We start from the raw sequence: 25,620 nt of genomic DNA on the forward strand, positions 1-25,620 counted from the left end.
GACAGTCTTGTTCTGTTGCCCGGGCTGAAGTGCAGTGGCTCAGTCTTGGCTCACTGCAACTTCCGCCTCCTGGGTTTAAGCCAGGCATCCCCAAACTACGGCCCATGGGCCGCATGCAGCTCCCTGAGGCCATTTATCCAGCCCCCCCCCCCGCTGCACTTCAGGAAGGGCCACCTCTTTCATTGGTGGTCAGTGAGAGGAGCACAGTATGTGGCGGCCCTCCAACGGTCTGAGGGACAGTGAACTGGCCCCCTGTGTAAAAAGTTTGGGGACACCTGGTTTAAGCAATTCTCCTGCCTCAGCCTCTCAAGTAGCTGGGACTACAGGCGCCCGCCACCATATCCCACTAATTTTTTGTATTTTTAATAGAGATGGGGTTTCACCACGTTGGCCAGGCTGGTCTTGAACTCGGTGTCAGGTGATTCACCTGCCTTGGCCTCCCAAAGTGCTGGGATTACAGGAGTGAGCCACCTCACCCAGCCGATTATCATTGTCTTAATACAGGATTTTTTCAGGGTTACAAAATAATAATAATATAACTGATTTTTTCATTTACTAGCTACAAAAGATCTATAAAGGGAAACTTGCCCTCACCAACTATATTTTTTAAGTTAGAAAACTCAATTACATTTTGATCTTGTTTTGACTTTTTTTAATGTCAGTACTACGTCATGCACTGTGCTAAAAACATGGTTACAGTACAACCATGTAACTCTTACTGTGTATGAAAAGAGCTATAATTCTTTATAGCAGTGAGGTTTGGTTTCATTTGGTTTGTAAGTCTTCCTTAGACTCCCTTCAAGGTGCTTCCCAGCCAGCTGAGAGGAGTAGGAAACAAAGGGTCACCTGACACTGATACTCTAGTATGCCTTTCCTCCTTCTGACAGAGCAGTATAAATTCCTTTTCCTCCCCTAACTAGGCCCTCTACTTACTCTGTACTAGTGGCTTGTGTGGACCACCCTCCCACCCAGCTCTCATTTTGCTTTTAGTCCCATCATCTAGCATAACACTCTCCTTCCTCTCTGACTATTCCAGCTCTGTCTTCTTTCTCTAGATTATTCCATCTCTGCTTTAAGGCTTTTAGCATTTCTGTTGATGCTCTGCCGAATTGAAGTGCACAAACAGTCTTATACTGGTGGGGTGGTGGTGGTGGTGTTTTGAGACAGAGTCCTCTGTCACCCAGGCTAGAGTGCAGTGGCATGATCTCGGCTCACCGTAATCTCTACCCCTGGGTTCAGGCAATTCTCCTGTCTCAGCCTCCCAAATAGCTGGGATTACAGGCGCCTGCCACCATGCCTGGCTAATTTTTGTATTTTTAATATAAATGGGGTTTCAGCATATTGGTCAGGCTGGTCTTGAACTCCTGACTCGAGGTGATCCACCCGCCTCAGCTCCCAAAATGCTGGGCTTACAGATGTGGGCCACCACGTCCAGCCAAGGCTTATTCTCTTTAAGCTTTTGTCTTAATTTGTCATTCAGTTATAATTCTTTCACTTGTAATGCCTTTGCTTTTCGACTTTTCAATTAGTTACTCCCTGTGCTGGTGGAGCTCGGTTTGTATAGACTAGCACTTTGGATTATCCACACTTTAGATACATAATCTACTCTTGATACACGTGGGTTAGTTAACTACACTTCCTCACCTCACTTTTTTATTTTCAAAAATTTCAAACCTACAGTAAAGGTAAAGAAGAGGTATAATCATCACCTTTATATTATATTCTTTACCCAGTTTTACTAGTTAACATTTTGGCATATTTGCTTATCTTGCCATATGTATACTTGGTTTTTGGTTTATTTTAAATTGATTGTAATTTGCAAACATGACACTTTACCCCTTCATACTTCAGCATGTATCTTAGATCATATATTAACCCGGACGCAGTGGCTCACGCCTGTAATCCCAGCACTTTGGGAGGCCGAGGTGGGCGGATCACATCGTCAAGAGATTGAGACCATCCTGGCCAACATGGTGAAACCTCATCTCTACTAAAAAATACAAAAAATTAGCTGGGCCTGGTGGTATGTGCCTGTAGTCCCAGCTACTTGGGAGGCTGAGGCAGGAGGTTCGCTTGAACCCAGGAGGTGGAGGTTGCAATGAGCCAAGATCATGCCATTGCACTTCAGTCTGGCAACAAAGTGAGACTCTATCTCAAAATACAAAAAAAAAAAAGATGATATATCAGAATAAGGCAGTTTTCGGCTGGGCGCGGTGGCTCAAGCTTGTAATCCCAGCACTTTGGGAGGCCAGGGCGGGTGGATCACGAGGTCAAGAGATCGAGACCATCCTGGTCAACATGGTGAAACCCCGTCTCTACTAAAAATACAAAAAAAAAAAAAAAATTAGCTGGGCATGGTGGTGCGTGCCTGTAATCCCAGCTACTCAGGAGGCTGAGGCAGGAGAATTACCTGAACCTAGGAGACGGAAGTTGCGGTGAGCCGAGATCGTGCCATTGCACTCCAGCCTGGGTAACAAGAGCGAAACTCCGTCTCAACAACAACAACAACAACAACAAAAAAAAAAACAGAATAAGGCAATTTTCCTACTTATGTATAATACAATTATATCCAAGTAATATAATATCAATTTTTAATCTCTAATATTCATCAATATATATTCTGATTTCTCAATAATGGTCTTTATAACTTATCTTTCTACCCCAATCTGATACTCATGAAGGAATCACAAGAATTCAGCTGTTACCTCTTATTTTATTTATTTATTTTTGAGGCAGAGTCTCACTCTGTCACCCAGGCGGGAGTGCTGTGTTGTGATCTCAGCTCACTGCAGCCTTCACCTCCCATGTTCAAGCAATTCTCCAGCCTCAGCCTCCCGAGGAGCTGGGATTACAGGCACCAGCCACCATGCCCAGCTACTTTTTGTATTTTAATAGACGCGGTGTTTCACCATGTTGGCCAGGCTGGTCTTGAACTCCTTACCTCAGGTGATCTGCCCGCCTTGGATCCGAAGTGCTGGGATTGCAGGCATGAGCCACTGCACCGGGCATGGCTGTTACCTCTTTAGTTGCCTTTTATGTAAAATAATCTCCCTAACTTGTCACTTGTATCGCACTGAAATTTTTAGAGTCCAGGCCAGTTGTCTTGCACGGTGTCTTTTTTTACTTGTGTGATTGTTTCCTCATGATTAGCTTCATGTTAAATGTTGAGGGAGTGTGGGCAGTGAAACTACATAAGTGATGTTATGTGTTTCTCACTGCACTGTATTGGGAGGCATGTGTTATCCACTTAATTATTAAGTGATAATAATTTTGATTTCTTGGTGTCTTAACAGATCTCTCCGTTATAAAGGGTACCTTTTCCCTTTTGAAATTAGTAAGTCGGATTATATGTTTGAAAGTTTGAGGAGTTGAGTATTGTTTCAAAGTAAATAGAATGGCCTGGTAAAGTTTCCAATAACGAAACAAGCTGATTTTTAACAAATAATGTATTTGATTTTAAACTTACTGTATATAAATTCTTGTCTAAAATATAATAAAGATGAGATTATTTGCTACATAGAAGAGGTTTTACAAAAGTATCAAAAGACAGTTCTTCTGGCATACTTAAAAATGTCATTTCTTGCTTAGAACAAATACACTTAAATTCTCTACGTGCATTATTCTGTAAATACAAAATCAGGTATTATTGATAGTTTCCAGCAGTGCCTGGGTTTTAGCAGTATCAGTTCTCATTTTGTGATATGTAGTGATGGTGTGTTTTCTTAGATTATTCAAGAGATTAACTCTAGACCAAGTTAAACTTTTCTCTCTTCACTTGGGAAAAAAATAAATTTAAGGGTAACTAGATCTGATATTTTTACTATCTGTAATCCAAAATTTAAGCAAAATGAAATAATAGCTAATTGTAACATCCACATAAGAGTGAGATCCACCACCTCATCTTAATAGTATTTTTAATTGTATTCAAAATGGCATGCATGTGCCATATCACCTGAAGCGACCATTCTTCTTGGAGCCATACTACCCATCAGTTAGCCCACTGGTTTCATGGCAGTTCTTTGCCACTAGAGTACTAGTTTTACTATGAGGCTCACTCTCTTACCCCACTACACTCTATAGGGAAAGCACATTCATTTTTTTTCTCCTTTTCCATATAGTTGAGGAGTGAAATCTCAGTTTTATATACTGTTGTTTGTGGTCCTGTTACTTTTTTTTCCCCTGAAAAATACAGTTGTACATATTGTTCTGTGAATGTCACATGTTACATGTTTTATTTCATTCATTTCTTAGGCTTTGGGGTGAACCTGTTAATCTACGTGAACAACACGATGCTTTAGAATTTTTTAATTCATTGGTGGATAGTTTAGATGAAGCTTTAAAAGCTTTAGGACATCCAGCTATGCTAAGTAAAGTCTTAGGAGGTTCCTTTGCTGATCAGAAGATCTGCCAAGGCTGCCCACATAGGTACGTACTATAATTACACATTGAAAGTATATGTTGTACCATGTATATACTAACAAAAATAAAATTTTTACTAGTACTTACATACAAAAGTGGAGTATGTCACTGATTATTAAATACCTGAAACTGAATGATTTATATACTGTGCATACTACCTTACTGCTGTGGGGCTGTTTTTTGTTTTTGTCAAATAACTTTTAGTTCCTTCTACTCTACCTGATCTCTTAGCCATTTTATTATATTATACTCTTACAGTCCCTCCCTCCCTTCCTCCCTTCCTTCCTTCCTTCGCTTCCTTCCTTTTCTTCGCTTTTCTTTCCTTCTCGAGACAGGGTTTCTGTCTGTTGCCCACGCTGGAGTGCAGTGGCATGATGGCAACTCATAGTAACTTTGAACTCCTGGGCTCAAGCAATCCTACTGCCTCAGCCTCTCAAATAGCTGGGACTACAGGCATGTGCCACCACACCTGGCTAATTTTTAGTTATTTTAGAGATGGGATCTTGCTATTTTGCCCAAGCTGGTCTCAGAACTCCTGACCTCAAAATCAGTCCTCACACTTCAGCCTCCCAAAGTGTTGAGATGACAGGCATGAGCCACCACGCCCAGCCTCCTCTCATATTCTTTTACAGATGATTATTCCTGGGGAAATAAAATGGCATTTTGCATATAGCTACAGGTGTTACTTATAAATTTGCCCTTTATCTTAGAACTTGAGTGATTATAATAGTGTAAATACAGTAAGTTTAGAAGACGACAAAGCTGTGGTAGTATTTTCTATACAAATGAAATAATGACTTTTAAAATAGCATTGATTATTGTCATTAAGGTATATTTGTATATGAAACATTTATATCAGAGTTGACAAAACTTAATTTTTGTCAACTAAATTTTTTCTTGTAAAAAATTTATTACAAGAAAAAGATTGACAAAACAAATTGTTCGACTTAAAAAGAAAATTGATTAAGGGCTTCTATTAGTTCATTACTGATAAACACACATGTCTGTCATATGGAAGTTTTACTTTGGGACTTGTCTTGTTATATTACAAATTAATGTTGATTTGCAATCGTTTTTCACCAAAATGTCACAGTAAGATAGTATTTTCTACAATCCAAACTGTATTAAATATAGTCATGGGTTGAGTATACATGTGGTTTGTGGGAGTATTTTGTTTTTGATTACCAGGAAATGATTGTGGGAGAGGTAATACTATATAAATGAGAAATTTCTATCAAGTTATAGTCTTCCCACTCATATGTTTACTTAGCCTAGGCAACTTTTAGTCCTTTCGAAAGGCCTTTTATATTAGGCGAACAATAAAATTTTAACCTCTTGGTTTGTTTGTTTGTGAGATGGAGTCTTGCTCTTTCACCAGGCTGGAGTGCAGTAACATGATCTCGGCTCATTGCAACCTCCGCCTCCTGGGTTCAAGTGAACCTCCTGCCTCAGCCTCCCAAGCTACTGGGACTACAAGTGTGCGCCACCAGGCCCAGCTAATTTTTTTATTTTTATTTTTTTTTTTGAGACGGAGTTTCGCTCTTGTTACCCAGGCTGGAGTGCAATGGCGCGATCTCGGCTCACCACAACCTCCGCCTCCTGGGTTCAGGCAATTCTCCTGCCTCAGCCTCCTGAGTAGCTGGGATTACAGGCACACGCCACCATGCCCAGCTAATTTTTTGTATTTTTAGTAGAGACGGGGTTTCACCATGTTGACCAGGATGGTCTTGATCTCTCGACCTCGTGATTCACCCGCCTCGGCCTCCCAAAGTGCTGGGATTACAGGCTTGAGCCACCGCGCCCGGCTAATTTTTTTATTTTTTAGTAGAGATGAGGTTTTACCATGTTGGCCAGGGTGGTCTCGATCTCTTGACCATGAGATCTGCCCACCTCAGCCTCCCAAAGTGCTGGGATTACAGGCATGAGCCACTGCGCCCAGCCCTCTTGTTTTTATTTTTTTTTTTTTTTTATTTTATTTTTTTGAGACGGAGTTTTGCTCTTGTTACCCAGGCTGGAGTGCAATGGCACGATCTCGGCTCACTGCAACCTCCGCCTCCTGGGCTCAGGCAGTTCTCCTGCCTCAGCCTCCTGAGTAGCTGGGATTACAGGCACGCGCCACCATGCCCAGCTAATTTTTTGTATTTTTAGTAGAGACAGGGTTTCACCATGTTGACCAGGATGGTCTCGATCTCTTGACCTCGTGATCCACCCTCCTCGGCCTCCCAAAGTGCTGGGATTACAGGCTTGAGCCACCGTGCCCGGCCTTGTTTTTAATTTTTAATAAAGACAGCCAACTTTGGAGTCATTTGTTCTGTCAGTCCTCCTTAGTTTTAGATAATTTTCTAAATTATTTGGAAATCACTGGGTTTTTTTGGCAAGTGAAATGTAAAAAGATCATGATCTTGAAATCAGATCCCTAATATCTGATCAACAACTAAACTAGTCTTATTTTTTTAACTAGCTGGGCATGGTGGTGGACGCCTGTAGTCTTAGCGGCTTGGGAGGCTGAGGCAGGAGGATCGCTTGAGCTCAGGAGTTATAAGTTACAGTGAACTATGATCATGCCACTGCATTCCAGCCTGGGTGACAGAGTGAGACCTCACTTTGTTAAATACAAAAAAGAAAAAAACTCTACTTTTAGAGTGCCCATAGAACCATTCTGTTTTTCACTTTCAGTACAGTATTCAGTGAATTACATGAGATAATTGCATGAAGCGTTGTGTTGCAAGATTTTGCCCAACTGTGTAAGTGTTCTGAACACATTAAGGGTAGGCTAGACTAGGCTAAAGCTATGATGTTTGTTAAGTTAGGTGTATTAAATGCATTTTCAGCTTTCAGTATTTTTAACTTATGATGGGTTTATTGGGATGTAGCCATTTCATAAGCAAAGAGCATCTGTAGTTGCTGCACAGACCATATGCCTCACAAAGCCTAATATATGTGCTATCCAGCCCTTTACAGATTTTGCTGACCTCTAATGTTAGAACACCTTCTTTTTATAGATGTTGAAGAATATCCTGTTTTTGAAGTGTGGTCTAAGATCTAACGTCTTTTTTTTTCCTATGGGGTATTCCCTGATTATATAGTAACAATTTGCTTAATACCTGCTTTATATTCCATTCATACCATTCATAAATGCCTTTTTGTACCTATTTTTTTTCCTGAGTTTAAAATTCCTTAAATGAGGGGACCATCTTAAACATTGAATATCCCACAGTGCTTTTACACATGGAAGGCACACTCAGTCTATCCATTGAATGAATTAATGGTTGATAATGTATTCCTTACTTCCCTTGTTTTTCAATATACATGTGTCTCATCAGAAACCGGAAATTAATGGTTGATAATATATTCCTTACTTGCCTTGTTTTGTATATATGCATGCGTCTCATCACTTTTCCGGTTTCTGTTGAGACACATGTGTATATGCAAAATTGGGATTGTAGCTCCTACTCAGATTGTTTATCTTCTACTCATTGGTGTGTTCAAACTTGTGCTTTACTAAGGTTTCCATTACAGCAAAGGAAGAACATTAAAAAATTTAGCTTTTTCATAGTTGATCCTTTTCAGAATTTAATAAATTCATGCTTTGGCTTCTGTATGAATTACTATCTAAACAGATAACACTAGAAGCAGCATGGTATACCACAAAGAGATTAAGCTCTGAGCCCAGACAGATTCAACTTTAAAATACCATTTCACTTAATAATCAGGTTAACTTTTTTTTTTTTTTTTTTTTTTTTTTTTTTTTTTTTTTTTGACGCGGAGTTTCGCTCTTGTTACCCAGGCTGGAGTGCAATGGCGCGATCTCGGCTCACCGCAACCTCCGCCTCCTGGGTTCAGGCAATTCTCCTGCCTCAGCCTCCTGAGTAGCTGGGATTACATGCACATGCCACCATGCCCAGCTAATTTTTTGTATTTTTAGTAGAGACGGGGTTTCACCATGTTGACCAGGATGGTCTCGATCTCTTGACCTCGTGATCCACCCGCCTCGGCCTCCCAAAGTGCTGGGATTACAGGCTTGGGCCACCGCGCCCGGCCTAGGTTAACTTTTTTATTGCTAACAGTCTATGACTTACGGGTTTCATATTATAAAAATGGCAAATATAGTTTTCATTACATCCATAACTAAATAAATGGTTAGAAAACTAAGGGATAAATTCTTGTTTTATCGTTTTTAGGTACGAATGTGAAGAATCTTTTACAACTCTAAACGTAGACATTAGAAATCACCAAAATCTTCTTGATTCTTTGGAACAATATGTCAAAGGAGATTTACTAGAAGGTGCAAATGCATATCATTGTGAAAAATGCAATAAAAAGGTATGGGCTGTCCAGTTTTGTTTATTATAATTTTGATTACATTTAATGGATTTAGAAGAAATTGGTTTTTTTGGTTCATCCTTAAAAGTCACCCTCTTTTTACTTTTTTCTACCTTGGTATAGTGGTAGCAGAGAAGTAGTCAACGTGATAACTGATAAATAGGTTTGGCAGGGAAGGAAAAACAGTAGCGCCAAAGGGGCTAGGTAAATAAGAGAAAAACAGGTAAATAAGGGCCGGGCACAGTGGCTCACGCCTGTAATCCCAGCACTTTAGGAGGCCAAGGCAGGTGGATCACGAGGTCAGGAATTCGAGACCAGCCTGACCAACATGGTGAAACCCCGTCTCTTAAAAAAAGAGTGAATAATTTTAAAAGTCATAATAATGTGATAGCATATTCTCTTATATAAGTTACACAGACATTTTCCATCTCTACCAAGAAACACATTGCCATTGAACCCCTCAAAGATAGAGGAGAACAGTTCTCCTGTCATGTCCAGGGTTACTTGTCAAGACCATAATATTTGCTAAAACCATTAATTACTTTATTGAACCACGTAAGATTTATTTTAGTCAGGTGCCACATAAGATTTCTTTTACCACCTATGTTATAAAACCATTTGTTTTGGAAACTTATTAGCAGTTCTTTGGGAGAGATGATTCATACGCATTATAATAATAAGGTATATTTTGGGGGCTCCCAAACCCTTTCACCTTCAGGTCACTTGTGATGTTTTGACCTTATGCAGCCCACTTAGAGAAACTTTAAAGTTTAAAGATTGAGACTGTGGGCTGTAAAGTGATACTGCCTGCCCCCCGCAGCTCCTGAGACCTGAGGCAAGTTACTTGACCTCTCTGTGATTACTAATTTTCATCTTTAAGGTTCAGTAGTACACACTAGAGAAGGTTGTAAGAATTAGTTATGTTTCTACTTGTGCAGCACTTAGTATATTACCTGAGATCTTAATTGCGTAACAAATAACAGCTACTGTTATTGTAGTTCTTTGGTTTGTGCATAGCAAACCACCTTCATGGGAACAACAGCATCAAACAGGTAATAATGGCTAGATAACAATGACGTGCAGAAACCAGTCAACAAATTTTCATTTGCGTATTCTTAGTTTTAGTTAGCATTTGAATCAGCTTGTAGGATTATCTTGATTATGTTCATTGTCATGTATTTGTTTATACTTAAAAATTCAGTTAAGTCTTAAGAATTCAGCATTATTTAAAAGTTTCCTTGGATTTTTGTTTTTTTGTTTTGTTCTTTGTTTTTGTTTTTCCTGTGGATTATAATAGAACATTTGGTAACTTTCTCTTATTTATTTTAGGTTGATACCGTAAAGCGTTTGCTGATTAAAAAATTACCTCCTGTTCTTGCTATTCAACTAAAACGATTTGACTATGACTGGGAAAGAGAATGTGCAATCAAGTTCAATGATTATTTTGAATTTCCTCGAGAGCTGGACATGGAACCTTACACAGTTGCAGGTGTCGCAAAGCTGGAAGGAGATAATGTAAACCCAGAGAGTCAGTTGATACAACAGAGTGAGCAGTCTGAAAGTGAAACAGCAGGAAGCACAAAATACAGACTTGTGGGTGTGCTTGTACACAGTGGTCAGGCGAGTGGGGGGCATTATTATTCTTACATCATCCAAAGGAATGGTGGAGATGGTGAGAGAAATCGCTGGTATAAATTTGATGATGGTGATGTAACAGAATGTAAAATGGATGATGATGAGGAAATGAAAAACCAGTGTTTTGGTGGAGAGTACATGGGAGAAGTGTTTGATCACATGATGAAGCGTATGTCATACAGGCGCCAGAAAAGGTGGTGGAATGCTTATATACTTTTTTATGAACGAATGGACACAATAGACCAAGATGATGAGTTGATAAGATACATATCAGAGCTTGCTGTCACCACGAGACCTCATCAGATTATTATGCCATCAGCCATTGAGAGAAGTGTGCGGAAACAGAATGTACAATTCATGCATAACCGAATGCAGTACAGTTTGGAGTATTTTCAGTTTATGAAAAAACTGCTTACATGTAATGGCGTTTACTTAAACCCTCCTCCCGGTAAGTATCAAGAGTTTAGCTTCTTAGTAATAAAGAATAATTTCTAGTAGGCATCAACATGTTTAAGTTCATAAAATTAATGTTTTCACTTTAAATGGGTCTAAATTGAAGTAGCCTGAGAAGGGTTCTTAACAAATTTAGGACTTCTCAAAATTAATGGAAATGCAGACTTGTTTGAAAATGGGGTTGGAAAATAAAAATTTGTTTTTATATCTGCATTTTATTTATAGGGCAAGATCACCTGTTACCTGAAGCAGAAGAAATCACTATGATCAGTATTCAACTTGCTGCTAGGTTCCTCTTTACTACAGGATTTCACACAAAGAAAGTAGTTCGTGGCTCTGCCAGTGATTGGTACATTGCTTTGGATTTTGATTTCTATTATAGTAATACTTGGTTTGGTTCTTTAGTAGGCTGCTTTATTTTTTTCTAAACCATGAGAATCTCGTTTGAACTTTGGAATACACAGTAAAAATAACTCTTGGCCGCAATAGTGAGAGGAATCATATTAAAATAGTCTAAAAATGGCCTTTTGTTATTCAGAAGCTGACTTCTGCTTCTATTACCTTGTATCATATCTTTGACCTCTCTGTACCAAAGATTACAAGATGAGTCTGGGCACAGTGACCTGTAATCCCATCACTTTGCGAGGCCAGGGTGGAGAATTGCTTCAGCTCAGCAGCTCAGCAAGACCAGCCTAGGCAACATAGTGAGAGCCCCGTCTCTTCAAAGAAGATTTTAAAAATTACCTGAATATGGTTGTACACACGTGTAATCCCAGCTACTTTGGAAGGCTGGGAGGTTGAGGCTGCAGTGAGCCATAACTGCCACTGCACTCCAGCTTGGGCAGCAGAGCAAGACTCTGTCTCAAACAAAACCAAAGATTACACGATGAAACTGAAAAGTGTAAGCTACTTAATGAAACTTATTAATGCTTGGAGCAAAAGTTCGAAAAAGAAAAAGAAAACTAAAAAAAAAAGAAACGTATTAGGTTTTAGCTTACCTCGATTGAATTCTGACACAGATTAAAATGGTAAAAATTAAAATGGTTTTCTTAAGTTTCTAATTGTGAAAGTATAGAGGCCATGATATGTCAAGATAAGGGAATGGGGTGGTATTTTGTTGTTGAACCTAGGAAGAGTTTGTTAATGGATTTTTAGAGGACAGGCTTTCACCTGTTTTGTAACTCTGAGAGAATAGACCAAGTCATAGTATTTATCCATTGTTTTACTACTAGAAGCAACCTTTACTGGTTCTCTCCCCAGCAGTGAAGGAAGATCTTTGTCTTTTTTTTAGTTCATAGAGACTCATCGTTTTACTATAGAAAACAAGTTATTTAATTAATAGTCATAGATTTTTTTTTTTTTTTTTTTTTTTTAGGTATGATGCATTGTGTATTCTCCTTCGTCACAGCAAGAATGTACGTTTTTGGTTTGCTCATAATGTCCTTTTTAATGTTTCAAATCGCTTCTCCGAATACCTTCTGGAGTGCCCTAGTGCAGAAGTGAGGGGTGCATTTGCAAAACTTATAGTCTTTATTGCACATTTTTCCTTGCAAGATGGGCCATGTCCTTCACCTTTTGCATCTCCTGGACCTTCTAGTCAGGTAATCACACAGCTTTCTTTCTAAATGATTAAATGTTTACAAATAAATTGTGTTTCCTGGAAGTTGAAGTCACAAACATACGCATCTACTTGATATGTTTACCTACCTAAGAAAACACATGCTCAATCTGACGTCAGTAAGTTCCATTTAAATTTACTGCATAGCAATGAAGAGTAATTGTTGGCTCTTTAAAAACAGAGAATTTTCCCTGTTCAGTTACATACAGTAGCTTAATTATAAATTTACTGTTAAGTAGATTTTTTTCCACTTTAAAGGTTTTTTAAATAGCCTTAGATTTTTTTTTTAATTACAAATGTGAAGAATTTATAATGAGATCCACCTCTGATCTCCATTCCTTTTCCCAAGAAGCAAAATAGTTGTTTGTGTGATCAGTCCTTCCATAAATGTATGCCTGTATCACCATATGTGCATATCCTTTTTATGCAAATAGAAGTATACGTATACCTTGTTGCTGTAAAACAGGTAATGTTTTATCCTTTACAGGCTTATGACAACTTAAGCTTGAGTGATCACTTACTAAGAGCAGTACTAAATCTCTTGAGAAGGGAAGTTTCAGAGCATGGGCGTCATTTACAGCAGTATTTCAACCTGTTTGTAATGTATGCCAATTTAGGTAAGAATTTTAAGTTTTTCAGAATTCTGTTTTGATGTGTCATATTAAATTGTGAAGTCACTTAGGTCAAGTGATGAAATATAATCTGATCTGAAATGGAAACAATTTCCCATAAAACCTGTTGTGAATTTCATCTGAACATGGCACTTTCACCTTTTACTTCAATTATGCATGTATCTTTGTAGTAGACACAGGTCAGAATCTGTTTCTTGATTTTTTTTCTTTTTAATCTCCTAACGATGGTGCCAAATCTGGCTGCTTATTAAAAACACAGTTTTGGCCGGGCGCGGTGGCTCAAGCCTGTAATCCCAGCACTTTGGGAGGCCGAGGTGGGTGGATCACGAGGTCAAGAGATCGAGACCATCCTGGTCAACATGGTGAAACCCCGTCTCTACTAAAAATACAAAAAAGTAGCTGGGCATGGTGGCACGTGCCTGTAATCCCAGCTACTCAGGAGGCTGAGGCAGGAGAATTGCCTGAACCCAGGAGGCGGAGGTTGCGGTGAGCCGAGATCGCGCCATTGCACTCCAGCCTGGGTAACAAGAGCAAAATTCCGTCTCAAAAAAAAAAAAAAAAAAAAAAAAAAAACACAGTTTTTAGGCCTCTTCTCACACTGATTGAATCAACATTCCCAAAGCTGATGCCAGGGAATCCATTTTCAAAGGTCCCCAGATGATTGTGATACTCACCAAATTTAGATAAAGGACTTAGTCTGTACATACGTTTTTTGTTGAAGTAAATTACAATTATGGGTAATATAAATATTTACTTAAAATATTAATTTAGGGGCTGGGTGCAATGGCTTATGCCTGTACTCTCAACACTTTGGGAAGCCAAGGCAGGAGGATTGCTTGAGCCCAGGAGTTCAAGACCAAACTAGGCACTATAGGGAGACCCTATCTCTACAAAATAAATTTAAAAATTAGCTGGGTGTCAGTAGGCGGAGGTTGCAGTGAGCCGAGATCGCGCTACTGCACTCCAGGGCTTGGGCAACAAACCAAGACTCCGTCTAAAAAAAAAGAAATTCGGTGTGGTGGCATATGCCTGTAGTCCTAGCTACTTGGGAGGCTGAGGTGGGAGGATCACCTGAGCTAAGGAGGTCGAGGCCACAGTGAGCCGTGATTGTACCACTGCACTCCAGCCTGAGCAACAGAATGAGACCCTGTCTCCAAAAAGCAAACAAACCAAAAAGCTGTATATCCAAAATGAAGTTCTATATCTAAGCATTCCTGTCATTTCAGGTTTTTTTCTGTGACCTTACTTAATCACCATTGGATCCGTGGTTCTTTTAACATAAGGGAGATTCTGCTTTTCATTTGTCTCTTTAGTTTGTCTTCTTTTCCTTTACCTTTTCCATACTACAAATGTTTGGGTATTTGTAGATGAGAAAGAAGAGAATATTTATTACATAGACAAGTATAAGTGGAATCTGTATTTCACACTTAAAAATGCGAAATTTAGACATTCAGAAAAATCTCGTGTTGAACTCTTAGATATTTCCTGTTCACAAAGCACACATCATTGTTTCATAATGTAAACTACTGTAAAATTTTCCTGCTGAAAACAAATACTGTAGGGTCTGTAAACCTTTATATTAAATCCTTAAGATCAGATATGTATTGGGATAGAGAATTATTTGGATTTAAGAAAAGCAAGGCAATGCATATATTAACATCCCTATAGTAGGATCTGAGACAACAACTTACAATTGAACACATTAATATTTCTACAGTAAAACATGAATATTTATAGCAAAGGGAGAAATGAAGACTGTAAGTAGCCTTTAGTCAGTTCTGGCTAGGTTATCCCAGCAAACACATTTTGACACCAACTTAGTGAAAAACTTTGTTGGCCTGGGCGCGGTGGCTCACGCCTGTAATCCTAGCACTTTGGGAGGCTGAGGCTTGTGGGTCACAAGGTCAGGAGTTTGAGACCAGCCTGGCCAACATGGTGAAACCCCGTGTCTACTAAAAATACAAAAATTAGCCAGCTGTGGTGGCATACGCCAGTAGTTCCGGTACTCAGGAGGCTGAAGCAGGAGGATTGCTTGAACCTGGGAGGCTGATGTTGCAGTGAGCTGAGACCATGCCACTGTACTCCAACCTGTGCAACAGAGGGCGACTCCATCTCAAAAAAAAAAAAAAAGCTTTGGGCATCTTAGGATTTTAGATAAGAGGTTATGGACCTGTTTTTATTATGTTTCTGGAAATATGGCAATAAATAAGACTGCCTAATGGGATGTAGAAGCAAATAAAAATGTAGTTGCCATAAAATAAGTTAATGGCTGTAATAGGGAAAATGTAAAGTGCATCATGGGGGTGTGGTACCTGAAGGGATTTGGGAAGTACAGAAGACTTAATGGGGAATATGATGTGGGAATTGGTTAATTGAGCTTTTCATCTAGAGTGAACAGCAGATGCAAAGACTTGGGTTAAACTTGCTGTGGCTTATTGGATGGAATGAAAGTTGTCTAGTCTAACTAGAATTGATAAAAGATGGGAATGGCAGGAGTGCTGAGCAGGAGTTTCTGATCATGTGGTTCTAATAGGCCTTGTGAGAGAGGCTGAGGCGCTGGATGAGCCATTGTAGAGTTTTGAACAGATAATACTATCTAGAAAGAACACTGTGGCTACAGTGTGGAATGGATTGCAATGGAGTAAGATCCCAGAGAGTGTTAAAGTGATCTGTAGACATAAGATCGTTGTGGCCTTTATTGGAACTGGCAGTGAGGGAGATGCAAGTGGACAGATAGATATATGTAGTGCTTTTTATAAGAAGTGGAATCAGTTAATTTGGTGATTGGATATTCACAGAAGGTGGGGACAGGGAAGAGATGTGTAGAATGATGCCCAGGATTCTACTTTGAACAACTGTGAATGGATAGTGGTACCATTTACTAAGGGGAAACATGGGAGGAGAAACGTATGTATGGAAAGAAAGGGGTGAGTTCAGTTTGGGTAGATTGAGTTTGAGCCTATCTGACACCCAAATGCAGATACACAGTAGAATAGTAAGATTTTTTTTGTCTTGAAATGTTTTTGAGTCATCTGAATGAAAATATCTAGAACTTTAAAACCATGAGAGTGGGCTAGGTCATTTAGGAAAATCGGTGTGAAAAGATAGCCTGGCATGGGAACTTGGAGAAACATCAGTTTTTAAAGAGACAGGAGGAGTCGCAAATAAGAACAAGAAGAGGTAGAAAGAAAATTAGAAATCTAGGGAGGAGGAAGTGGTTATGGTTTGAGAACTGCTCCTTAGCTTATTACCGTGAAGAGGGGCCAAAACTAAATCTGCGTAGGTTGAGGAATAGAAAATGGGAAAGTAGACAGACCAAATGTAGGTATCTTTTTCAAGAAGTTTGGCTGTGGAGGAAAGAAGAGAGGCAAACAACTTTAAAAAGAATTATTGTTTCTCATTTCATATAGTTGTTTTGTTGTTTTCACCCTCCCTACAAATGAGGGTTGCAGTCTTGATTAGTCGCTTTAGACTCTCCAGGCCATAGAAAGTGTTCATCTTCCAGCTGGGTGGTGGCTCATGCCTGTAATCCCAGCACTTTGGGAGACGGAAGCAGATGGATCACGAGGTCAAGAGATTAAGAACATCCTGGCCAACATGGTGAAACCCCATCTGTACTAAAAATAAAAAACCCCATCTCTACTAAAAATACAAAAATTAGCTGGACGTGATGTTACATACATGCCTATAGTCCCAGCTACTTGGGAGGCTGAGGCAGGAGAATAGCTTGTACTCGGGGGGCAGAGGTTGCAGTGAACTGAGATCGCACCACTGCACTCTATCCTGGTTACAGAGGGAGACTCCATCTCAAAAAGACGAAAGAAATTGTTCATCTAACTGAATAGTGGGCCGGTGTGATTGAAATGTCATAGTTGTGGTCACTGTCACTGTTTAACAGTGTTAATACTTATACTCAATGGGTTTTCTTTTCTAATAAAACAGTTCTCTGAATACTAAGTGAAAGTGATACAATTACAAATCAAAACTTTTCTGATCATAAAATTATAGACAACATATTTTGTATAACTACTTGTTTTATTCATGACCCCATTGCCATCTTAATTTTTTCCTCATATATTTCTCCCTCTCTTTCTCCTCCCCCTCACTCCTTTGTTGTAGGTGTGGCAGAGAAGACACAGCTTCTGAAATTGAGTGTACCTGCTACCTTTATGCTTGTGTCTTTAGATGAAGGTCCAGGTCCTCCAATCAAATATCAGTATGCTGAATTAGGCAAATTATACTCAGTAGTGTCACAGCTGATACGCTGTTGCAATGTCTCTTCAAGAATGCAGTCTTCAATCAATGGTAAATTTGAATGCTCCATTCTTTATGGTGGTTTTGTGTTTTGTTTTGTTGTGTTTTGTTTTGTTGTGTTTTGTTTTGTTTGTTTTTAAGACGGAGTTTCATTCTTGTTGCCCAGCTGGAGTGCAGTTGCTGGATCTCGGCTCACTGCAGCCTCCACCTCCACAGTTCAGGCCATTCTCCTGCCTCAGCCTCCCAAGTAGCTGGGATTACAGGCATCCACCACCACACCTGGCTAATTTTGTATTTTTAATAGAGATGGGGTCTCACCATGTTGGTCAGGCTGGTCTCCAACACCTGACCTCAGGTGACCTGCCCACCTCAGCCTCCCAAGGTGTTGGGTTTACAGGTGTGAGCCACCATGCCCAGCCCTCTTTACAGTAGTTTTTAAATGTTGGGCGTATATAGTATTGAGAGTCTGGAGGAAGATTTCTGCTTTGGAATATTTTAGTCCTGTACCTTTTCTACGCATTTAATGGGATTTTTTTTTTCTGTCTCCTTGTCACTGAGGTTGATACCATGTTTATGAAATATTTTAAGAATTAACTTTTTAGTCCAGGTGCAGTGGCTCACACCTGTAGTCCTAGCACTTTGGGAGGCCAAGGCGGGTGGATCGCCTGAGATCAGGAGTTTGAAACCAGCCTGGTCTACATGGTGAAACACTGTCTCTACTAAAAATGTAAAAATTAGCTAGGCGTGGTAGTGGCCACATGTAATCCCAACTACTTGGGAGGCTGAGGTACCAGAATCGCTTGAACCTGGGGGGCGGAGGTTACAGTGAGCCGAGATCATGCCACTGCACTCCAGCCTGGGTGACAGAGCAAGACACTGTCTCAAAAAAGAATTAACTTTTTAGGCTGGGGTCAGTGGCTCATGCCTGTAATCCCTACGCTTTGCAGGAGGCCAAGGCAGGAGGATCACTTGAGCTCAAGAGGTTGAGGTTGAGCCTGGGCAACAGTGAGACTTCATCTCTACTAAAAATTAACAACAACAGAAAAGTTAGCTGGGTGTGGTGGCATGGGCCTGTAGTCCCAGCTACTCAGGAGACTGAAGTGGGAAAACCACTTCAGCCCAGGAGATCAAGGCTGCAGTGAGCTATGGTGACACCACTGCACTCCAGCCTGGGTGACAGAGTGAGCCCAAGTGTCCAAAAAAATTTTTTCTATATTTAGAGTTTGCATTTTTACATCTCAGTATATCTGATTATTATAATGCATAATGTTACTTTCTTACTGTGCTTGGGAAACTTGATTTAAAATGTTGTTTTTCTAAAATAAAACATTTGGCCAGGTGTGGTGGATCACGTGTGGTGGTGCGAACCTGTAGTCCCAGCTATTTGGAAGGCTGAGGCAGGAGAATCGCTTGAACTCAGGAGGCCAGATTTGCAGTGAGCCAAGATCGCACCACTGCACTCCAGCCTGGGTGACAGAGCAAGACTCCATCTTAAAAAAAAAAAAGTATAGGCTATTTTCTTTCTTTTTTTTTTGAGATGGAGTTTCACTCTTGTTACCCAGGCTGGAGTGCAATGGCGCAATCTCAGCTCACCACAACCTCACAACCTCTGCCTCCTGGGTTCGAGCAATTCTCCTGCCTCAGTCTCCTGAGTAGCTGGGATTACAGGAACGCGCCACTATGCCCAGCTAATTTTTTGTATTTTTAGTAGAGACGGGGTTTCACCATGTTGACCAGGATGGTCGCAATCTCTTGACCTCGTGATCCACCCGCCTCGGCCTCCCAAAGCACTGGGATTACAGGCTTGAGCCACCGCGCCTGGCCAGTATAGGCTATATTCTGTCGTGAAAGTTGTGTACTATTATTGTGGAGAAGCTTATTAGTTTTTTATTGATGACAAATCTGTATTCTAGGTAATCCTCCTCTTCCCAATCCTTTTGGTGATCCTAATTTATCACAACCTATAATGCCAATTCAGCAGAATGTGGCAGACATTTTATTTGTGAGAACAAGTTATGTGAAGAAAATCATTGAAGACTGCAGTAATTCCGAGGAAACTGTCAAATTGCTTCGTTTTTGCTGCTGGGAAAATCCTCAGTTCTCATCTACTGTCCTCAGTGAACTTCTCTGGCAGGTAAAAGGAAAATAACATTTGATGTTTATAATTTGATTTGTTACTCCTTTCATTAAGTTATTCACCATGTCTTACTTGTTTTTAGGTTGCATACTCCTATACCTATGAACTGCGGCCCTATTTGGATCTGCTTTTGCAAATCTTACTGATTGAGGACTCCTGGCAAACTCACAGGTAGATACTCTTTTTGTTACTGGAAACAGTTAGGCTTGCCCAGGTGTTAGACATAACTGAAATTGACAGTCACCACATTTTTTTTTTTTTTTTTTTTTAGCCCATTGGCGTTCTAGTGAGTGTTTTATCTTAAACTAAAACCTAGGAAAGGGTAAATAACAAGTTGTCCCCCTTTCCTCAGAATTTTGTTTCCTTTTTTATTCTTTTCTGTCATTGCCTAAGTTTCATACTTAATAAGCCTTTTCTTTAGAATGATTTTTTTTAAAAATTAAGTGCTAGCTTGGGTTTTTGGTAAATATTTGAATTTCATTAATGACACCCTAGGATTATTTTATGACTAAATTACATTTATTTTAGAACTAGTCATTTGAAGTAACTTAAAGTAGTCATTAGTCACAAGAAGTATAATAGTATATTTAAAAGTAATTCCTAGCTAAGTACAGTTTCCATTTTTCATGGTATTTATATTCTGTAAAGTCACCACAGACACTGAGTTAGCGAATACTGAACCATTATTCCTAGGAGAAAATAAGAATTAGATTTCTATAAGCTTCTGTTTACATTTTTATCAACCAGTTCAATACATAACCTTGTTTTATGTGTGTTTCTACTTAAAGTCATTTAATATATATTGTTGACTCATTAAGTTCACAACCAACAGCTCTATAACTTAAGGCTGAACTCAAGCTTTTTTAACACATTCTCCATAAGGCTCATCGCAGCCTTCTCGTGCTTAGGAACATTAGACAGAACTTCAACATTATGTACTTAGGGGTCATTTTAAACATAAAAATAACCAACAAAAGCACAAATATGTGGAAAATGTGGCACGAAGAAGGACACTTGTTTACAGTTTAAGCTGAAATATGATAGAATAGCACTTTTGGACTTCATCTAGGAATGATTGTGTTGGACAACTTGATATTTTTACTGCTCTGCATGTGTCCACATATGACCTAAAAAGCACCTTGAGGATTGATTTTGCAGTTACAAAGTTTAGGAAGTAGGCAAATTCACAAATACAGAATTCATGAATAGAAGATCAATTATAATTAGTTTTTATGAGAAGTTTTAGAATTTTAACTTTTTTTCCCCTTAAGAACTAAGGTTATTTAGCTTAACTGGCCCTCAGACTTTCATGAGAATTTTTCTATTTGTTTTTTTTGTAGTAAAAGTTGAATATATTATCTTTAATCCCAAGAGTTATATAATTGATGGTAAATTATGGTATTAGTTGACAGCTGTGCCAGGTTTTATAACTTCCCTTCACACATGGAAGATAGTATAATAGTTAATTTGGGGAAATAATTCAAAGTCTGTATTGCAGTTTGCCTCCCATCTGTCAATGTAATAAACTCAAAAACAAGATCTGTAACAACAAAATGCTTAAAGAGAAGTTACAATCTGGAGTTTTAGTCGGGATTGCGAATACCAGAATTTGTAACTTAGTATTTTTCAAATTATCTCCAAATTTACCATAATAGATTACAAATAAATACTGTAAAAATAGCATTAAACCAAAAATCAGTTTTCATGAGACACAAAAGATGGTAACTCAAAATTAAAGCCATTTAATTCAGGCAATATTCAATGGCCTTCTAGATATGTTCATAGCATTTGAAAGCTTTCTTCAGAGTCGATTTTAATGAAATCTAACTTCTACTATTTTCTTTTTTTAAAATGCGGTATTTCTGGGAACAGTGGCTCACCCTGTAATAAGCACTTTGAGAGGCCAAGGCAGGAGAATCGTTTGAGGCCAGGAGTTCGAGGCCAGCTTGACCAACATAGCAAGATCTTGCCTCTCTCTATTTTTTTAAAAAAGAAAATTCTGTAAGCACTTACAGTTTTAAACCAGTTAATCACATCTTAGCTCTTGTTTGATTAGAGCAAGTGTTAATGGCTAAGACATATATGCTAGAGTAAATGTGGAAATTACATTTTTGTGTCATCAGATAAGTAAGATATTGTTATATGAATCACTGACCCAAACGTGAAAATACTAATGAGCTTTTAATTCATTCAGTGAACAGTGTTCAACTATTTATGGAGTGTCTACCATGTACCTAGCGCTGGTTGGCATTAGGTAATAAGGCGAGTGAAGATAGTATAACAATGGCATTTGGGAACAGTTGATACTAATGGAGAGAAAATATGGTATGGCAGAAATACTGATTTAGCACTTCATTATCACCTGAAAAAACAGAAGGTGAAAGCAGTTTATATGTAGTGTTTCAGATTAAACAGCAAGAGGGCGTGGACATGTTTGATTTGTCTGAAAATTAAGCTTTGCAAAATTGCTGAAGTAATCTGTTTGGAAATCATGAATGCAGTTGATGGAGGAAAAAAGTCTTCTTGATTGAAACATTCTATTAAGTAAAATACCACAACGTACATTAGAATCTTAAATTCTCAGTGTCCAGGTTACGTTTTCTAATTGAGGTAAAATTTACACAACATAAAATTCATCATGTCAACCATTTTAAAGTATACGATTCAGTGACTTTTAGTACATTCACAATGTTAAATAGCCATTACTACTATCTGATTCCAGAACATTTTTCTTACCCCAAAAGGAAACTCGTACCCAATTAAGCAGTCACTCACCATTCCTTCCAGCCCCGACAACCACTAATCTGCTGTCTCTATGGATTTGCCTATTGTAGACATTTCATAAAAATGAAATCATGCAATTTGTGTATCTGACTTCTTTCATTTAGCTTAATGTTTTCAGAGTCCTGTCATGTTACATATGTCATTATATCTGGATAACTTACAGATATCTATACACCACATTTTATTTACTGGCACATATTATTTTTAACACAAAAGAAACAAGGCATGTTTGTGCCTCTACAATCTTGTTTTAAGTTATTTCAGGGAAAGACAGGAACTAGTTGGCTAGGTATTATTACTCTGTTGTTGTTTGAGAAGAGCTGAAATGAAATGCTGTGTTATTGGCAAACCATCCAAATTGTACTATTGCCTGTCAAAATGCTTTGCCTGCCATGTATTCACATTATTAGAATTCGAATACTGTACCTCCAAATTATGTCACTGAATCCTAACTTGCCTTCAGAGATGCAGTTTTATAAAAGATATTGACGTATAGCAAATTACTTTTGAATACAGCAGTCGTAACTTAGTTACTATTTAAAAATTTGCATTACTCTTGAGTGTCCTGAATTTACTTCAGGCAACGTCTTTAAATTACATACATGGCAGAATTATTTTGGATTGGTAATAAGTTCGTAAGAGCGCAGCTGTATGACCTCAGCAAGCTGTGTAACTCTGCCAATTTTCTCATCTGTTAAAAGGTTTAATAATAGTACGTACTGTCTAGGGTTAGATTAAATGACTAAATCAAAGACATTATTGTGTGGCACATAGTAGGCACTCAGTATATATTAGATTTTAGATGTTTTGATATCTGGTTCTCTTTCAGAATCCATAATGCACTGAAAGGAATCCCAGATGACCGAGATGGGCTGTTTGACACAATCCAGCGCTCTAAGAATCACTATCAAAAAAGAGCATACCAGTGTATAAAATGTATGGTAGCTCTATTTAGTAACTGTCCTGTTGCTTACCAAATCTTGCAGGTGAGGATTTTGTTCTTATAATTTTGTAGAAATCTTAATCAGAATTAAGGATTCTATTTTAAAAGAAGAGAATCATGAAAACTTGGGGTTGTCATTTTAAGTTAACTTTGAAGTATTCCAAATCCTCTTATATATATGATTTTATTTTCTTTTTCAGGGAAATGGAGATCTTAAAAGAAAGTGGACCTGGGCGGTGGAATGGCTTGGAGATGAACTTGAAAGAAGACCATATACTGGCAATCCTCAGTACACTTACAACAATTGGTCTCCCCCAGTGCAAAGCAATGAGACATCAAATGGTTATTTCTTGGAGAGATCACATAGTGCTAGGATGACACTTGCTAAAGCTTGTGAACTCTGTCCAGAGGAGGTAAAAAAAGCCACCAGTGTGCAGCAGATAGAAATGGAAGAGAGCAAAGTAATTCTTTATTTTATAGGCCAGTGTTTATGTATTAATGATATGATTAAAAGATTGTGTTGAGGGCCAGGCGCGGTGGCTCAAGCCTGTAATCCCAGCACTTTGGGAGGCCGAGGCGGGTGGATCACGAGGTCGAGAGATCGAGACCATCCTGCACAACATGGTGAAACCCCGTCTCTACTAAAAATACAAAAAATTAGCTGGGCATGGTGGCTCGTGCTTGTAATCCCAGCTACTCAGGAGACTGAGGCAGGAGAATTGCCTGAACCCAGGAGGCGGAGGTTGCGGTGAGCCAAGATTGCACCATTGCACTCCAGCCTGGGTAACAAGAGCGAAACTCCGTCTCAAAAAAAAAAAAAAAAAAGATTGTGTTGAAATTTTGGGTTTTGAAAAATGTTTATTCAGCTGGGCGTGGTGACTCACGCTTGTAATCCCAGCACTTTGGGAGGCCGAAGTGGGTGGATCACCTGAGGTCAGGAGTTCGAGAGCAGCCTGGCCAACATGGCGAAACCCCATCTCTACTAAAAATACAAAAATTAGCCGGGCGTGGTGGCGGGCCCCTGTAATCTCATCTACTGAGGAAGTGGAGGTTGCAGTGAGTTAACATTGTGCGATTGCACTCCAGCCTGGGTGACAAGAGCAAAACTCCGTCTCAAAAAAAAAAAGATAAGAAAAATGTTTATTTTTTGTCATCTTAAGCAAATGAGGGAGCCTTCTTTTGGAGAAATTTCTGTGAAATTGCCTGAGATGTAGTATTTCTAAGAGAATGCAAATCAGCTTTTTTGTTTTCAGTTTATTTGCAGTAAAAGTTGCTAATGAGTCAGTTTTGTAGATTTTTTAAATTTATTTCAAATAGAAAAGGTTAAAAATAAACTTGAGTTTGCCTACATAATTCTGTATCTTGAAATACTCAAAATTAGGAGCCAGATGACCAAGATGCCCCAGATGAACATGAATCGCCTCCACCTGAAGATGCCCCATTGTACCCTCATTCACCTGGATCTCAGTATCAACAGGTAAACAGGAGTCAGTTTGTGGTTTTATCCCCTAGAACTAGGCTTTACACCTAATTTTAGAGGATGGCTCTCAATTTTTTGTTGTGACTACAAAGTAACAGGATTATCTAGACTAGCTTTGGGAGCATGATCAGAAGAAGAATGGTTTGGAGTGGGGGTCATGGTGCAACATGTTTGAACTTAACCCCTGTAGGGTTTTCCTTGTCAAGAAGGTATCCCTCTTGTGCTAGTAGTTAATATAAAACTGTGTGAGAAATTATGTCAACATAAAATGATCATTGTTTAGTGCAGAGGATTATGGTGACATTTGCTATGAGGCGAAATCTTCACCTGGATTTTAAAGATGCTAAGATATGGCAATGAAGTAAGAAGTCCTTGGTTACGTAGCCACAGGTTTCAGTGATGGTAAAAATAACCGGGAAAAAAAAAAAGGATTTGGGTTTCATAGGTGATTAACTGTAAAGTAAATAAATAGCAAATGAAATTAGATAAACATTCTAAATGAGAACTTTTTCTTTCTCATAATTACATACATGGCAAATAATTCTGTCATGTATGTAATTTCTGAAACCAAAATGCAACTAAATCAGCTCTTGAACAGGCATGAGTCTCCCTTGGGGAGCTTGCTCCAGCAGAGGAGCAGAGGGCTGGATGCTACCCCCAGAGTGTCTAATTTCATAGGTCTGCAAGGGGGCTGGAAAATGTGCATTTCTAACAAGTTCCCAAGTGATGCTACTGGTGGTCCAGGAACCATACTTAGAGAAACATCATTTCAGGCATTCTTTGTTACATTTCAGTGTGTACATAACAAGCAAACTGAATAGTTAGGAAGTACACATAGTTAGGAAGTACACATTGAGCATATTTATTTTCGTCTATAGAAAGTAAAGCCTGGCCGGGCATGGTGACTCATGTCTGTAATCCTAGCACTTTGGGGGAGGCCAC

At 39.0% G+C, this 25,620-nt stretch overlaps 1 protein-coding gene across 6 annotated transcripts in view; it reads left to right on the plus strand.

Annotated features, from left to right (window-relative positions):
• USP9X (ubiquitin specific peptidase 9 X-linked) overlaps positions 1 to 25,620 on the plus strand; it is a 153,585-nt gene that overhangs the window by 122,879 nt on the left and 5,086 nt on the right. For 4 of the 6 annotated variants that reach the window (XM_074392152.1, XM_074392155.1, XM_074392154.1 and 1 more), the window contains 12 exons: positions 4,252 to 4,425; positions 8,601 to 8,742; positions 10,072 to 10,825; positions 11,056 to 11,179; positions 12,206 to 12,431; positions 12,936 to 13,065; positions 17,200 to 17,385; positions 19,248 to 19,468; positions 19,554 to 19,642; positions 23,085 to 23,241; positions 23,399 to 23,659; positions 24,580 to 24,675. In XM_074392152.1, the coding sequence (XP_074248253.1) occupies positions 4,252 to 4,425; positions 8,601 to 8,742; positions 10,072 to 10,825; positions 11,056 to 11,179; positions 12,206 to 12,431; positions 12,936 to 13,065; positions 17,200 to 17,385; positions 19,248 to 19,468; positions 19,554 to 19,642; positions 23,085 to 23,241; positions 23,399 to 23,659; positions 24,580 to 24,675 (2,560 nt within the window). The remainder of the gene's footprint in view (positions 1 to 4,251; positions 4,426 to 8,600; positions 8,743 to 10,071; positions 10,826 to 11,055; positions 11,180 to 12,205; positions 12,432 to 12,935; positions 13,066 to 17,199; positions 17,386 to 19,247; positions 19,469 to 19,553; positions 19,643 to 23,084; positions 23,242 to 23,398; positions 23,660 to 24,579; positions 24,676 to 25,620) is intronic. The other 2 variants (XM_074392156.1, XM_003924034.4) reach the window with 1 other exon arrangement.

This window comes from Saimiri boliviensis, chromosome X, assembly GCF_048565385.1.
Source record: "Saimiri boliviensis isolate mSaiBol1 chromosome X, mSaiBol1.pri, whole genome shotgun sequence".
In the NCBI taxonomy this organism is placed as follows: Eukaryota; Metazoa; Chordata; class Mammalia; order Primates; family Cebidae; genus Saimiri; species Saimiri boliviensis.